At 37.8% G+C, this 17,179-nt stretch overlaps 1 protein-coding gene across 2 annotated transcripts in view; it reads right to left on the bottom strand.

Annotated features, from left to right (window-relative positions):
• COG3 (component of oligomeric golgi complex 3) overlaps nt 1-17,179 on the bottom strand; it is a 31,471-nt gene that overhangs the window by 3,328 nt on the left and 10,964 nt on the right. For both annotated transcript variants that reach the window (XM_075046185.1, XM_075046186.1), the window contains exons 12-21: nt 16,258-16,397; nt 14,824-14,984; nt 12,329-12,434; nt 10,206-10,330; nt 8,471-8,560; nt 6,634-6,754; nt 4,221-4,309; nt 3,987-4,121; nt 2,717-2,792; nt 925-1,052 (exon numbers count right to left, since the gene is read on the bottom strand). In XM_075046185.1, the coding sequence (XP_074902286.1) occupies nt 925-1,052; nt 2,717-2,792; nt 3,987-4,121; nt 4,221-4,309; nt 6,634-6,754; nt 8,471-8,560; nt 10,206-10,330; nt 12,329-12,434; nt 14,824-14,984; nt 16,258-16,397 (1,171 nt within the window). The remainder of the gene's footprint in view (nt 1-924; nt 1,053-2,716; nt 2,793-3,986; nt 4,122-4,220; nt 4,310-6,633; nt 6,755-8,470; nt 8,561-10,205; nt 10,331-12,328; nt 12,435-14,823; nt 14,985-16,257; nt 16,398-17,179) is intronic.

Genomic DNA, 17,179 nt, shown 5'->3' with positions numbered 1-17,179 from the left:
TTTTAAAGGAAAGAAGAAAAACCTCAATATTAAAAAACACAAAACGCATCTCAAACATGAACCAGAAAAAGCACAATGTACATGGAATAGCTACTGAAGTGACCAGGTAGGGAGAAGCGGTTGAGCTTTAAGAGCTTTCCTTCTAAAACAAGCCCCAAAACAACCACTAGGAATCCACGCTGACTGTGAGATAAAAACTTCAGCTAAGATGTGCTAAGCCGAAACACTGAGTCCTACAGACTTAATCTGCAAGCTTAAAACTCAAGCTTGGTTCTTTCTGGGGGGTTTACAGTGTGTCTCCCATTGAATCTGTACCATCCTCTCTGCCTCCAGTGCTTCTGCCCATGCATAACTGACCAAGCTGTACTGGTTTTGCCTGGGACAGAGTTAATATTCTGTATAGCAGCTCATGTGGCGCCAAGCAGAAGATGTGCAGAATGAACAGAACTGGTTACTTCCCTGTAACATGTGTATGTTATGTAGGCCGAGTACAATGGAGAGCAGGACAGCTAGGTTTGTTTGTTTGGGTTTTTTATGCTAAACATATCATTATAAAACATATTATTACATTTATTTATTTGTATTTCATATGTCTTTTTAACAAGCTTCTCAGATCAGGGACACCACAGCAACTGTAATAGTCTGTTTGTTATTTGGTGCATGGCATTTGTCACGTTTACTGGCTGGACTGGTAGCCTAGAATAACTCTACAGATATACAGATATATGTATGTACGTGTGTCTGTATATATACACTTACAAATATATGCATGCATACGTATATTTATATAGATGTATTATTCACATAACGACACACACACAGAAATACAAGGTGAACGATCCCACAAAATGTGTTTAAAGTCTAACTAAATGAAGGCCCAACACCTACAGGAAAGCATGCTGAAGTACATCTAACAATACTCACCCTAACTGGCTTAAACAAAATTAATTCTGTATCTTTATTGGACAAGTATAACGACATGCTTCGTAACGTTGATGGCAGCTTTGTTTTTATTGTCTTATAAGTGGAAGAGACCAGATCGTTGATCTTTGCTGAAAGTAAAAGAAAATATGCTTAATAGGCTAAAATGGCATTCTGCTAGTTGAAATCTACACTCCAGAATATCACCTCCACTTTACTGGGGCTGATCATAACCACAGGTTTGTGTGAAAGGGAAAGAGGGGGTGACTGGGCTGTGCAGCATCAACCCATCATACGATGACAACATGCCAGACAAGACTTTTCTATTGGGACCTACTCAAGACATCAGCCTCTCTCTCCCTGCAGAAAATGCATCTAACCCATTTCTGCAAGCTGCCACATCTTCCTGAGGTTCCTGAAGTCACAGCCTTCCAGCAGCAACAAGTCCTCCACAGGCTCCCCCCTAGAAAACTTGCCTGGAAAAGCAACTGCTGGGAAATAAACAGTGCAAGTAAAGAGAACTACATATCATAAATTCTCCTTACTGACCACAGACCACGTCTGTAAGAAGAAAGGATGCACAGCCATCTGGATTTTGAATCAACCAGGCAGGAATCCTCTTTCAGACAAGACCTTCTTTCTTTATTGCTAGGTATTTTAATGATTTTACAAGATCTTTGCTTACAGGGCAGGGGAAAAGTACATTTCATGTAAGTACCAAAGTTAATATACTATGTTTATTTTTTTCCCCCAATTTCTGCTGTATCTAAATTTTCTGCCTACTCCTGCTTCCCAGACAAATGACTCCAAGAAACAGCAGAAGCTCTGCTTAGATCTGCCTCTACACATATAATTATCTCCAAACAAACATTAAAAATACTCCTGAAGAAGCAGGAGATGTTAAGTAGAAGCTCAAGTTAGCCCTTGAGAGAGTGTCTGACCCATGGAGCAGCAGTGAATTATGAATGAATGTGGCCAGCTTTGCATTTTAAGAACATGACGCAACAGAAGGTTCCAATGTATGAATTGGAATAATCAGATTTTTCAGTGTCACCCAGAAGCACAACTTTGTGATGTGAAGAGCAAAACAACCCAGGAACCAAATGTTTGTATGAAGCGTTCACATTTGAATTCTTAAGAAAAGGGAAACAAAGCTGGATTCCATTTTGCATAGCAACAGGAAAACTGAAAAGGAAGCAGGTACCAAATGTACAGACAATAAAAGCTTCAATGCAGATTCATTTTTTCCTACAAAAGCAAAAGCTTTATCTTAATGTAATCAAATAATTCCTTAAACACATTCTGTATGCAGTTGCGGAAATGCTGTTTTCATGCAAGAACAGTCACAGCTTGAGAAATACTTGAGTCATTCATCTACTGCACCAGTTAAATGCATACTCTGAAGTTTATCAGGTTTTGATCTAGAGGTATCTTAAGACATTTAAACTAGCACACAGGTAAAAATAGAAGCCAGGATTTTCAAGAAAAAGGTAGACAGTTCTTAAGTACTTAGAATTCTTCCAAATCAATCACAGTCTTACAGTCCAAATTAATCTGGCCTGCTTTTCAGATTCCTGTGTTTTAGAAGTCAGGCACAGAGACAAATGACATTCTGAAATACTCGAGCCCCATATAATGCAGCTTATATATTTCTACCAAAAATGGTGAATGGAAAGGGTCTTTTTCTCCATTTGATGAGAAGTTTTTAGAAGTCATCTCAAAGTAGCAAACAATCATGGCTTTATTAGCCTACAAGCACTTCAGAGACAACATGAATATAAACCAAAGCAAATACCTGGTTGCGCCCAAGGTTGCTGCGAAAGGCTGTACTTGGGACCTCCTTGAGTGGCCATTGTTTTTAAAGCAGCTACCTAAAACAAGGACAACCAACATAATGATGTTTCTTTCAGCTGAATTCACAACAAAGGGACCAAATAACAATTGCACAAGTCTCTCAGATGCTGCAGTGTACATAATCTCCCTTGCTCTCTCCCTTCTATGCCCTGATTTAAAAACACACAGGGGAAGCAGCTTGACAGAAATGCAAATGAAAATTACAACCATGATCACTTCTTGAAAGTAAAATTCAAAATGGGATTACATTTACAAAGACGCTTAGGCACCTAAGGATACAAAACCTCAAAAGAGATTTATACTTAAGGAGGTTAGTCAAACTCCCCAGATTCCCAACGAATCATTGGGATCACTTGCACAATCTATCAATCTCACTGGTTACCCCTTTATATTTTAGGCTCACCCCAACATGACAGGCATCAGTAAATTTAATACTGTAATCTTCTAAATTCTCAAAAAACAGCAGCTGGGATATTTGTGATGTCCACGCGATGCTGTAGCCCCAGTTTCTGAGAGGCCATGCCACTTCTTCTCAGTACATGAAGATCCACATCACACTTTTCATTTTCCAGACGTAATAGATCCTGCTGTGTGGTTTTCTCAAGATGCCCAGAAATCCTGAGCTCTACAGCACGTTTGAGCAAGAAGTGTACTGTAACAAGACATCTTTTTTGTTCCTATCCCCTAGGATGCCTAATCTTTCTGACCAACTTCTGTCCGGAATTTCTGTCACAAACAGGACTTGGGAGGAAAGTCCTGCTTAGCAAGCACCTCACTGGTGTAAAATATGCTGAAAATAAAATTTTAACACGCTTCACAGCCATGCTTTAAGACCTGCCTCAAGAACACGCACGACCCAAGATTGTTTTTGAAGGCTTACAAATTCAGTTAAGGTAGTTTTCCTGCAAACAGAAAAGCTCCTGCCAACTTTCACAGACCTGTTTCAACTCAGTGAAACATTAGAGCTTCTTGATCGAAGAGCATAAGGGGTGCTTTTAAAACCAAACTATGTCATGTTCCTTTAACCTATTAATCTCAAAAATGCCTGGAAAATTGTTGTTGGAACTTAAAGGGAAGCACGACCTTCTAATGGGAAATGCCATCAGCTAATCAGACAAAACTAGCAGCTTCTCCTATATCCAATTTAAATACTAATTCCCTTGTCCTACCAGTATTTCAGTAAAGTTAACGAACATACAACATGTCTGTACCTTTGTCATGAACTCCTCCAGCTGCTCTATGAACTGTTTGGTTTGCTGCTGAATAAACTGCTCACAAGCTGATTTCAGATGACGATCTACATCTTTCTTAGAGTCGATGTAATGTTCTCTGATTTCTGGAGTACCCTTGAACAGAAGACAACAATTCTCTCCTTTTTATTTGCCAGAGATCACCACCCGCTTAAATGACCCAATTTTTCTTAATGCAGTAAGACTCCGTATTACCTCCAGTAAGAACTGTATCAAGGCGTTGTTGCTGTTTAGTCTAAAAAATCTTGAAACTGTCTTAGGGTTCAGGATTTTAAATGCTGCATCTGTGAATCAGAAAGTTACTCATGCTTTAAGTCAATGGGATTCAGCTCCAGAAATTAAAAACTTTAATCACTCATTTACACACAAAAAATAGCCTAGCTGATTAGGACTATAACGTTAATGATTCCACTACCACTAGGTGTGGATGCACAAGTGCACATGCACAGAAGCACACAAAGCGTGACCCACTATTTTTTAATTGCACTTACAGTAAACCTGAATTAACAGTTGCACAGTCTAAACAAATAAATACATTATATGAACCTAACAAATGGCTGATATTAGCTGTAGTGCTGATAGCATGCAAACTGTCTGAGCTCTTTTCCTTTTGTAACTCTATCTACAAGTGAAAGACTTTTACATAAGCTATGTAGTTAAGCATTTACAAACAATATGCAGAATTTGACCCATGTTGCCTGGGAAAACCAAGTACAGTTGCATGAAATAACTTAGAAGTGGCACTCTTTCCTCTGGGCTTAATTATTTTAGTTAGGACTGAAGAACAAAACATCAAGTTTGATATACACTCATGCTTATGGTCTCTACAGAAGTCCCAAGAAGGAAAAGCAACAATGTCGGTAATTAACACAAGATATTAAAATTATTCCTATAATGTTAACAGGATGTTGACAACCTGAGATCTAGTCAAATTGGGGAAAAGGAAAATTATCAATACAGCTTCAGAATGGCTTATTGCCCTAATGTCATTTATTTACCATCCTACACATCCATCTGCCTTTTTTTTTTTTTTTTTTCATTTCAGAAGCAATTCTGCACCCCTCTTGCTGTATAAAACAATGGGAGGGAAACAAGACATAAGAGTTAAAGAAGTGCTGTAAAAGCTTTAAACAAAGAGGGAACACCAGATATGTAGATGTGTACGTTTTGCACTGAACTAAGAATCTGCACTCCTATGCAGTTAAAGGAGACCACAGAGAAAGATTCAGTTTGTTCTCCTAATTATTTCCCAGAAACTTCACCAATTCCAAAAAGAGCCTGTGTTCTCGATCAGAAGCCTACGGGCTAGTCAGTGTGAAAGTCACTTCTCCCCACTGTATACTTCAGTTGCACGAACCTTAGCCTTATACTACTTTAAAAAAAAATTGGGCGGAAGCATGACTTTTACATTAAGCAGTGTCCCTTTATCTATAAATCCCAAATTAAATCTTAAATCAATGTGCAGAAAGCTTGGCTAGAACACAGTAAAACTCCTATTAGCCATGTTATTTTTCTTCTACAACCCATCCCAATACAAAAGCCCTACTGGCCTATGCTAAACTACGTTAAGAATTAAGTGCAATGTACATCTTTTCAACACCACCATCACCATCCAATATAAAGAAAGCGTTTTCCATTACTTACCACCACCATCTGCAAAGCACTGGCTGGCACAGAAGTTTATTCAATTAAATGAAGATGGAGAAAAAACTTGTGTGTCAGCCAGGACAAGACACCAAAAGGATGTATTTGCCCTTTAACCTCCAGTCAACTAGAAACTACTCAACAGGTAGGAGGTTTCATTGATGTTCAAATGCAACAGGTGAAATGGTTAGTGTAAGAATTGCTTGCTTCAGAGTTAAAACAGCAGCACATTAGGTGGCAGGAAAGAAAAGTTATTTCTTCAGCTTTCTCTTCTGGAATGGGAGAGAAACTTGACATGCTTCCAATTATTTTTCCGATTATCTTTATAAACTTGACAAGTGCGTGACAGTTCACTTATGTATTGAGAGGGGTTTTTCTGCATTTTACGAAGGAACCATAGTACAATCTTAAAAATCATGACCAGGGCCACTACTCTCTATTTTCCCTTCCTACAACAGACATGGCTGCTACATAAAACTATTCAACAATACTGTTTATTGAACTTGCAACATAAGAAATCCTTTCCAAAACAAAACCTCACAGAAAGGTCTAGGAAATCTTAATTTGTTCTAGGCAAGTCAACTATGTATTGTTAAATTCACCTGCTAAACAGTGGTAACAAAAGATATTCCTTTAAAGGGTCAGAAAAGGGGAAAGACATCTCTGTGCAAAAGAAATGTACATTACTTAGCTGTCCTTAAAAGGGACTGGATAAATAAGTTATGTCAGCAGCAAAAAGCAGTCAAACGCATTTCATACAAAAATAAAGAATCTGTTAGATTCACCTTGAATCACCCTGAATAAGAGAATGGTTTGTTTTTTGCAGAGAAGATAAGAACAAAGCAAGAGATTAGAACAAGCATACAGGTCATTGCAAGTGAACATAAAATAAACCCAGAACTTTTGCTGGCACATTAAGGGAGGACAATCCCATCCCATTCTGTAGCCAGCAACTGTTCAGTACCTCTAGTTTTCTTAAGGTCCAGGGAAATTTCCTTAATGGTGAAATCAGTGTGGAAAGGAGCAATTTGTTCACGAAGAATCAAAAGGTGTTTTATTAAGAAAAGCTGTCCATCAACCTGGGTCTACAGCAGAACAAGAGAAAGAACATGCATTACATGTAAAAAAACCCAAAACAATTAAACGAAGAGCAAAGTTTCAACACCTCCACTTTTATTAGTTACTTCCTATAACAAAATTAACACTAATAACCTTACTAACAAGCTTTTTCCGTTAGTCTGTAGTGCCACTAACTACACTCTGGGACCACCAAATCCCGCTTCTGTACTGTTCCTAACACATTGCTCTACAGCAGCAGACTTTATTCACATTTCTTAGAAGAATTAGATTACACAGCCATATTACTAAATGTCCACACGGAGTACAGGTATCCATTATTTGAAAGATACAAACTTATTCTTCATAAGAGCCAGGAATTATTTCCTGTAATTAATCTCATTTATAGTTGAAAAACATGAGGTTCCAGAATTTTTTTAATCATTACAATGATTAAGAAAAAGCCAAACAGTTAATGTTTCTGTAATGACCTTGATTAACTGTGCTATTGTGCAAAGGTCTTACAAGGCATTTTTCTCATGTCATTAAATGCAAAGCTTAGTTAATTTCTAAACAGTACAGCAAAGATACAAAGAATAAAACAAGGCCTAGTTCACACCACTGAGACGATCAGTTTTGCACTGCTTGTTATTTTACCTATGTGCTTTATACTGCGTGCTGCTTTTAATCTTTGAAATTCATGGCTCATTGAGGTAAATGGAGGAGGACTCAAGAATTCAAATTTGCTTTTGCAAGCTGGAAGAGAACTCTCCTTGATATAATGTTAAATAAAACCGTAAAGAAGAAATCAGATTTAAATCTGCAGTTTTAACAAATAGAAATGTTTACTAAAAATAAGTGGTGGAAGGGTTTATTGAGGTTTGTTTTTTTTTATTTTTACATGCATGATTTCACCAGATAATGTTAAACTAACATGCATCAAGAACAAAGTGGTACAGATCCTAGTCCTGGGCCAACCTATCTAGGGTTTGCTGCAGGATGAGTTTCATTCTCTGCAATACTTTTAAGTCAATGCTGACCCGATATACAGTGCTGGAATGGATAATTAACTGTAGAACTCTGAATCAATTACATATGAAATAGTTTCTGCTCAAGCTAGAAGGAAACGTGGTTTGAATTTCTTTTTAAAGATACTACATTTAGCGGATATTTTTCAAAGGACACTCGAAAGAAATACTTCGAAGGCTTACTCCAACTACTTAAAGTAACACTTAAAATTAAAATGACTTGATGAAATGGCATTGAATTCTGAGCAACACATCAGATCAAACCTTTTGATAATAGACAGTTCTGAGCAGAGAATACTTAACAAATCTTCCCAGTGAATTTAATACTTGGAAAGATTTTTGAAAATTCAAACAATGGAGGCAGAGAAAAAGAGAACAGAGTAACAGGCAGTGAAAACAAATACAGGGAGCAGAGACTTCTAGCAGAAATTTTTCTTTAGGTATCACTTGATTGAATTCACATGAGTTAGAGCAGCCTGTAAACACAATTACTACCATTTGTATTCCACCTTTTCAGATAGGCTACCATGTGAATCATTATCTTTGCTTTACAATACATTAACCGTAACTAAAAGCTGGCAAATCCATCAGGTCTCTCGGGGCAGAGCAACATGCTTTCACTGAGATTTCAATAGAATTCTGAACAACTGCTTCATGCCTTTAGATGAACAGGGAGGGGGGAAAAAAAGAAATCATACCCAAAGTACAGATTCTGACCTTGTTTTTGCTGATAGAATCAGCAGCTCCCAGCAGCGAGTGGATACAGGCAGATAAGGCCTCTTGCGATAATCCCTGAAACACTGCCCTCTGCAGAGAAGAGGAAATCAGACCAAAAAACACAGGTGTTAGCAAAGCTTAAGCAGAATTTAAGAGTTGCAGCTTGTGAAGGATGTACTTAACCAGCACATAAAACTCCACAGTAGTTAGCTACAAACATGTCATCTAAATGCATTAAGACAGGATGGAGCGTTCGTATACAAAAGCCTGCTACAGCACTTAGTCAGAGTGGATACAGGTACACACTCACGCATGCCCCGTCCACCCTCCGGCTCTGAATTTGCAGCCGGGTAGCGACATGGTCAGTGACACCTAATGCATTCACAGCTAATGGCATGAACGATGCTTACCGGGTAACCTGACTAGACAGTTCACGTGTCAGGGTAACTATCTGCGTGCGCAATTTATACTTGCAATAGGCATGAGATCGTTCAGGGGAGCTTAACCTCAAGCAAACTCGAATTACCTCATATTTGCGCCAGGTTAGTAAACAAACATGACAGATGCCATGGCCCAGGTGACAAAGAGTAACTCATTAAGCTGCAGCAACTAGATCGTAAGGCTGAGCTAGCTGTAGGAACAGCCTCCACCAGCACTCCAACGTCGTACACGACAGCCCTGACTGCTCCAAGACTTGCCAGTGTCACTTCATTCATGTCTTCTCCTATCTACAGGGTGCAGGCAAGGCATACCAGTTCTGCTAGAATCTCTCAGTGAAAAAAATAAATAAATCACTGTGCAGACACACTATAAATGAGCCTTGCACACAATGCAAAAACGACTTCATCTCCAAAGGTCTGGCTGAAAACAAGGGCAAATACTCATTTATCTTTAATGAGACTGATATATCAAGCAATAAAGTATTAATATTTCCAGCTTTCTTTTTAAGCAAATAGCATCTTGGTAGCAGTTTCACATAACACCTACCAAAGATATTTTGAAATGCATTAAATGTATCTAATAAAGATACAACACGTACAGAAAAGCAAAAACACTGGCATTATGTTTCTTAGAAACTTATTAGTCTTTTATGCTATTAGGTGACAAACATAAATCAGATTCTAAAGGGCAAGTCTCAAAATACTTGTGAAGTAAGCACTGCTTTTGTTTCTGTTAGACAAGGCAATTCCTACTGTCTTAAACTTCGGAAATGTCTCCTACGTTTTGGAAGATGAAACGATGAGCCACAAAAAATTTCTGAGGACATTTCCAAAATGTAGAAGTAGTAGAGTCACCATTTTTAAGACCAGAAACATTACCTTGTCTGATGGCCTGCAAAGCCCATAGCAAGAAACACATTACCCAGTAAATTCAGCAGTAAAATCATTCTCTATAATCGACCCAGAACTTTCTATTCTTTCTTGTCCTATTCAGTCCTCGACTTTGGTGTGATATATATCTTGAGCATCAGATACTGAAGTATTTCTGTAGTAGCAAAAGCAATAGATGTACAAACTAGTGTCTTTTTTCTAACTCTACAAATACAAAATTCTCTTGGAAATGATCATCTAAATTTTGTCAGTTCACGTGTTTTACATGAAGATAGCAGCAAAAAGTTAAGAGACAACAGAGGCCAGTAATTGTCCATTCCTAATTTACATTAAAATATTTAGACATGGTGCTACACACTTTGTAACTTCACTTAAAAAATTTAGATAAAGAAATTTTTGCTTACATCTATACATCTGTACAGTTTGGAGAGACACACTAGAGTCCTTCTGACGGTAGGATACCACATTCCATGCAGATCTGCTGGTGAAATCGTGGTCTGGTGCCTGGGATTAAGGGATTCTGCTGAACCTGTTTAAAAGTAAAATAATACACCCATGAAAAAACTTGCCCATCTGTCCTTTTAACAGAAGGAGACTGCAATATCAACTGCACTTTATACTGACTCCGCAGTAGTAAGACATATTTTATTGCACCCAAACAGGTTAGGGTTTTTTTTCCTTCTGAGCAGGTCAGTACTAGATTTCTGACTTATATAGACCACATGGCTGTGAAAGACAAGAATTCACTGTCAGGCGTGGCCCAGTTGGACTTTTTTACTGAGTTAGTTTTACAGGCATGTCTCCAATGACACATGCACACACACACTATTTAGCTCAACAGCGGAAATGACCAAACAATTACTTAAAAAAAAGCATAGGAGAAAAAAAAAAAATGTTTAGTTATCATGGACCTACAGGAGATGTTCAGCAAAAAAAAGGAAAAAAAAACATTCCATCAATTTTACTTCTTCATGCTTTCCTTTCTGCTGGGGATAATCCCACATGGATTAAACAGTTGCAGAAAGTGTAGAGTTTAAACTTAACGTTAATACCTGCAAAAATAATGGCAAAACCAATTTTGTCATGAGGGGGCTGGAAACATAAAAACGTGCTCCTCTTGGGTAACCTTTGTAATAATTCTGTATGCTCGAAATGGATTCTTGCAACACCTGACAGACAGAAGTCTTGTATTATTTTCATTTTGTCCTTAAATCCTGGGAAACAGCTGAGTCAATAGCATCAGAACTCTGATTCCAATTAGCAACCATTCAAAAAAGTAAAATTTTTAAAGTTTTACCTAATGATGGAATAAGCACTTGGGAAACATTTCTGTGATCAGTGCGGGAATTGTCTAAAATAATTCAGCGATATCTTTCTACCTTTTGCAACAATAAATTTATTGCAACAGTAATTAGAAGGCCTGTAAGACTAGTTGTCAGTTTGAGGTTCCTAGGCTCTTTGTTAGTCACTTCAGATACTCCTGCAGGCATTGAAATGGGAGAGAGGCACCTGTGAAGGGCAAATAATCCCAATTATCTCAGACACTTATCTTCAAATTACACCATATAGCTTCCTTCCGTCTCCTGAATGCAGGTGGGATTTACAGGACTTGCGAATGCCACACACCTGGCTTGAAGCAAGATGAACTCCACTCTCAGTGGGATTTGTGGAGTCCAGCTAGAAACAGCCAGAAAGACCTCTGCAGGCCTTGCAAGCCAAATGCAAGAAACTACCCTGTAATCAAAAGGAATATGAGAAACAACTGACAAAGAGCTGAGAAAGGCGCTGCTGGGAAAATTAACTATTCTGAAAAATGATAAAATAAAGGGAGAAATTCTTCATGGATCTTAGACAAAAATTGAAAGGGTTGTAACACTCAAATGACTGGCATCAAAAGAGCCACGTTTCATGGAATTTGCTTCCAGTTCGCTGTAATTTACAGGCACATGGTCTCACACATTTTAAAAGTCAAGGACTATATTCTGAATTATTGTAAACAGCTAAAATTACTAACTGGTTTCAGTAAGTGGAAACACATTCAAAGGAAGAATATTCCCAGGTAAAGGCACGCACAAAGACACTCCTAGATGCTCAAAGGATTCATTTAAGAGACATGCCTGACACACCAAACCACCCTTCTCATCTTAGCACAGCTAACAAACAGAAGCATCCTTAAGTATACATCTTGATGGTAGGGCTACTTTGCAGTAGAGAATACAGAAGCTCAGTTTTATACAAAGTAAAATAGATGCTGTCAACTACAAAAGCATTTGCTTCACAGAATGGATTGCACTGGGAGCACAAAGAAATGCTACCAAAAGAACAAGATTCAGTTGTTTCTCACTCAACAACAAAAAAAAAAGTTATTAAGAACCCTGAGACAAAGTTCACCTCAGACTCTCTTATGAATGTCTCTAGGAAAATAACCCTTTAAGATACATGCAAGTTTCTCACTGATGGTTCAAGTTAATGCTCACTCTCTGTGAGATTTATGCATTAATTTGACAACGTGAGATATATTTCATACCAGATTTAACTAAGCTGCAGGACTCGGGATCTTCTAGCCGGACATCTGAAAATGAAGCTTCAGATGGCAGCTTCTTCTGTTCCTCTTTCAAACTCTGTGCAATTTGCTGCAGAGGAAGATATACCACAATTTATTTTTTTTTCCTCATTAATTTAAGCAGCATTACGCTGCTTTGATTACATAGAGAAAATAGAGAAAAGCATACTAAATTTCAAAAGGAGTCAGCTACACTCAGCTCCCCAGTGTTTCAAAGACATTAAAAGAAATGGACAGATGTTTCCAAAACAGTAGCAGAAGCATTTCAATATCAATTTAAGATTCACAAGTATTACACAGATCTGTGGAAAGCAATGTTCTTCCATTTTGTCTGGTTTTACTGATCTGTAAATAATAACCAGTGAAGCCACCTAGAAAGAGAAGCTCAAAATAGGGGAACCCAATTCAACACTCACGTGGATTTCATACAGATAATTTCTGTGATGGCTTTATTCCTACAAATGATACGTGCAGATGGCCCCAAAATACTCTCTAGTTTATTCCCTGCAGGAGTTCAACAAAAAGCTTTCCCCCAACATTACTCAACACTTCCACACTTCAACCTTTTTCACTACTTGATCCGCTTCAAAGCAATGAGAGGCAGCAAGAACGGGCAAAGAACTGCATTAATATTTGAGCAGAACAGCATAAGAAATATTTCTGCCCTGTGCTTTTAACATTTTAATAATTCATTTACTCAGACAGAAGGTCTCTCTAAATAGCAAGGTTTTGAGGTTTAAAAGCCATCAAGTAGCAAAACAAATCTCAAACCAGGCAAAAACTGGAGTCTTACGAGGACACATGAAGAGCAGTGTAATTTCTCGATTTAGAATGAACTGTAAAACTTACTTTCTTCTTCTTCCTAACTGAATGGCCACAGGACCCTAGTTAGAAAATAAGGCCTTCTATAGACTAAGTATCTGTACTGCTTGCCTATAGAAATTATGGCTAACATTAAAAGGTTCTCACAATCATTTTTTATCCTGTTGCTCTATTCACACAGTTTTAGCAAAAAAAGCCAAACCAAACAAACGTTGGTGCACTCTTAACAGTTATACTGGTAAAACTTCTGATCCCTAATTGTTCTAACAGAGGAATCCCATTTAGCTACATTTTGTGTGGTGGGCTTCTCAATTACTATTTTTGCTTTGTCTTCAAAATCTTGTTAGTCCTTAAACTTTCAGTATAAAGGGCAACTATTCTACAAACTCACTAGCTTCAGGATTTATAAACGCTTTGCTAAAAACCTGTGAATGTTCCTTATACTCATCAAAGCATAAACTGTAACATAATAAAAGCTTTAGACATGTATAAAGACAAGATTATAGCAACCTGAGTTCAGTACCAAGAAGTTTCTCACAGTGTTTGTCTGTTTACAGGCAAGAATCGAACACAATAAGGTACAGTTATACAATATTAATTTCTTCCAGCCCACAGCAAAATATACATATATATAAGTAATGCTCTGATTCTGAAGTCAAACAACAGCTTCTCTACCAACTGGTCAGCTGCAAGTAAGTCCCACAATTTTCTAAGGACCACCAGCTACTCCAGAACGTAGACGGAAAGCAGAACAGAGTAATAAAACCTGGATCTTGCCAGTCCATGTCGGAATTGCCATTCTTAGTCAACTCAATCCTTTGACAGCTTGGGCCTCTCATCATAAAGTGAATGGCAACAGTTATTTAGGGAGGGGATCTTTATTATGCTTAATCCCTTCTGTGCAATGCTACCTTTCAGTTGCATATCAAATGCAGTTCGCTCTAGTCAAAAACTAACTTCATCAGCCACTTTTTTATTTCTGTGAGTAGTTTCATTCTGAAATCTTTCATCAATATAGTATTAACCTTTTAAAGTAAGTAGAAGTAGTTTGATTCCTTTCAGCAGGAACATTGACTCAAAGGGCTTGGAATGACTACAAAAATGGCTAATACTGATAAGAACTTGAAAAAGGCTACTGGAACCCATTGCTGCCATGTTAAATTATTTGAAGGTACAAGCAAGTCTCCCTTCACACTGCCTGAGCATAGTGTGCACACATGCATACCAAACACTCGTTGACCAGTAATTCTGAAAACAAACTTGCAGCTAACTGTGCCTGTCTAAAGCTTCTCTTCAATTCCAGCTCAACTAGAAAATACATTGGGTAATGCCTACTATTAGGTATGAAAGTAAATAAAAATGTACTGCTATGATAGAAAATTTAGAAGCTTCAAGTTTAGACAAAACTGTTAACTCTGAGAACTATCACCAGTTTTACTGAGTTTGATGTAAAGTGTTCTCTGGCATCTAGTTTAAGGTCATAATTTAATCAGCGGGTGCCAGTTTGATAGTCCCAGTAATACTAAATACACCCAAGAAATGGAAAAACCCATCTGCAAAGCACTACACTGCACAATTATATATACTGCATATAAAAAGAAAACCAATCAAAAACAATAAAAAAGCTGATGCTATACCTCCATCATTTCCAACTTGTCAGGATATGCAAGATCACCCGGAGCAGGCTTGTAGCCTGTGATATCAGTCTGAATGTAAATATGTGTCCTATAGACAAGACGCTCTTGTACATCTTCTAACATCTGCTTGACACCAGCTGCAAACGCACCCAGTTGTTCAGCTGACAAAGGTAAAAAAAGGCACAAATTTGTTAATTTAATTACAAAACAAGCTTATAGACACAAAGTTTGAAGTTTCACGTATAGAACTGCCAGAAAACTGGCTCACTGCAGATGAACTCAGACTATTTTCGCAACAGCGGCATGAAGACAAATTTGTGACAAACAAGGAACTACTGAACTCGGTATTGCAGTTGCTTCAGCTCCCCAAATTTTCATTAGATTGTGAAAATGCAATCTCACACTGATAACATCAGACGCCATGTTAGAATTAAGCATTCTAATTATTTGAGACCTGGGTACGTCGAGTGGCATTTTTGCCTAGACATCAAACCAACATGCTTTCGTTCCGCAGTGTGACTGTCAGGAGTTGACAAGCTAACTCATCTACCTACCTACCAGAACAGATAATCCAAAGCAGCTCACATCCAATTTAAGAACTATTATATCAGCCTGAGTTTAAGTAGTAGAGAGTCACTTAAGATGAGCTGAAAGATTATGTCACCAATTTTTTCCTCGCTCCCAACAGTGTTACAATTCTACTTCCAGGAAAATCAGCAATTCTTCACGATACTGGCAGAGCTTCAGAGACAAAGGGGTACGCTGTGTTACATACCAGCTACCAAGTATGATTTCTGTTTATCACCTGGTGCATGGTTAAGACTGTGAAATGATTCCATTATGCATTGGTCATACTAAGAAAATGAGATATCGGATTTTTTTCTAACGGTCAGCTCACTTCTATGAGACTATGAGCTCTGAACACTTCCAAACCTTGAAAAACTCTACCAGCTATGTAACTCCTCTGCTGAAGTTGCAATTGCTAGTCTGGGAAACACCACATCAAGGAGAATGAAAAAATCAGGTTTGCATTCCTTTGTTTTATCATCATGTATGCAGAAAGCTCTACACGGATGATGCATTAGCAGCACCAAGCGAAGTAATTCATTCATTTGAAAAGTTCATTTAAATCAATCCTGGTGCACGTGTACGCACTGGGTGGATGCTTGCTTGCAGTTGTACAATCCAGAGAAAACAGGACTGTACAACATCAGTACATTAATTTAAATGAAGATATACACAGACCCATAAATACAGACCCTTTTATTATAAATGAAAAAAACTGATTTATTTAAAATAACCTTACCTCATCTTTGACATGTTGAAGACCCATTAGAAAGAAAAAAAATCTAGGGATTTCTTTGCCTATGCAATTTAATAATTTTATCAGTTAAGAAGACAGTTAAAAACAATCAGCTTCCATCTATGAGTTACCGTTGTTCTGCACATGATCTTCAAGCATCTCATTTTTGAGAATCCCACAGAGTTCAGAAAGTGTCTCTAAGTGAATGACATGGATGATCATTGGCCTCAGGACATCATACAATGAAAGACACAACTTCTCCAAGAGTTCACTATGAAGAAAAAAAATAAAACAAAGCAAAACACTTTCAGGAACCTGCAATACCAAAATAAAATTTTATCACAAACATGGATTATTTTATGGCAAAGATTTTTAAAAGGAGGGTGAGAAAACAATGCAACAGAGCATCATAGGAGACTTAAGAAAGGACTGTTTAACACATGAACCCCTCATTTCCTACAAAGTCTTTTAAGAGATGTAGGATACCACTGCTTAAAATGGTGGTGCAGTTTTGAATTAATTTTAAAATTAAAAAAAAAATAAAAAATTCAAAAAACAACCAACGACTCAACCTGTCACAAAGGGAAGATACTGCAAACTGGTTTACCTGGCTTCTGTGTAAAGAAATGCTCCTGGTGAGCTCAGAATCATACCTGCAATCTCCCTTTGAGAAAAGGCTCATCTGATTCCAAGTACTCAATAGTTTATTAGAACCAGGACCACACAGAGAGGGACACAGGAGGAGAAGCTTTGTAACCTTTTCTGTTACAGCTTCCTACATTGCAGGGCACGCTGTCCAACCTAACTGAAGTTACGATACCAATGCAATATGAAACACCAGAAATCCCGCTTTATTTTTTCCTTTCCTGTTCAAACTGATGCTTATCTTGGTCAAGACACCAGTAGCATTCATCCTAGACCTTTTTGCCATTCTCAATGCTCCCTTCACTAATCACAGATTAGATAATAATGCTGTCACCAGTAGCTGAAAATTCAAGTAGCTCCCCAGTTAGACTTGGAAATATAAACACTAAGAATATTAAGTATTTACAG

Source organism: Buteo buteo, chromosome 14 (assembly GCF_964188355.1).
Source record: "Buteo buteo chromosome 14, bButBut1.hap1.1, whole genome shotgun sequence".
In the NCBI taxonomy this organism is placed as follows: domain Eukaryota; kingdom Metazoa; phylum Chordata; class Aves; order Accipitriformes; family Accipitridae; genus Buteo; species Buteo buteo.
Note: the sequence above shows the minus strand (reverse complement) of the source record. Positions and strands in the feature narration are given on the sequence as shown.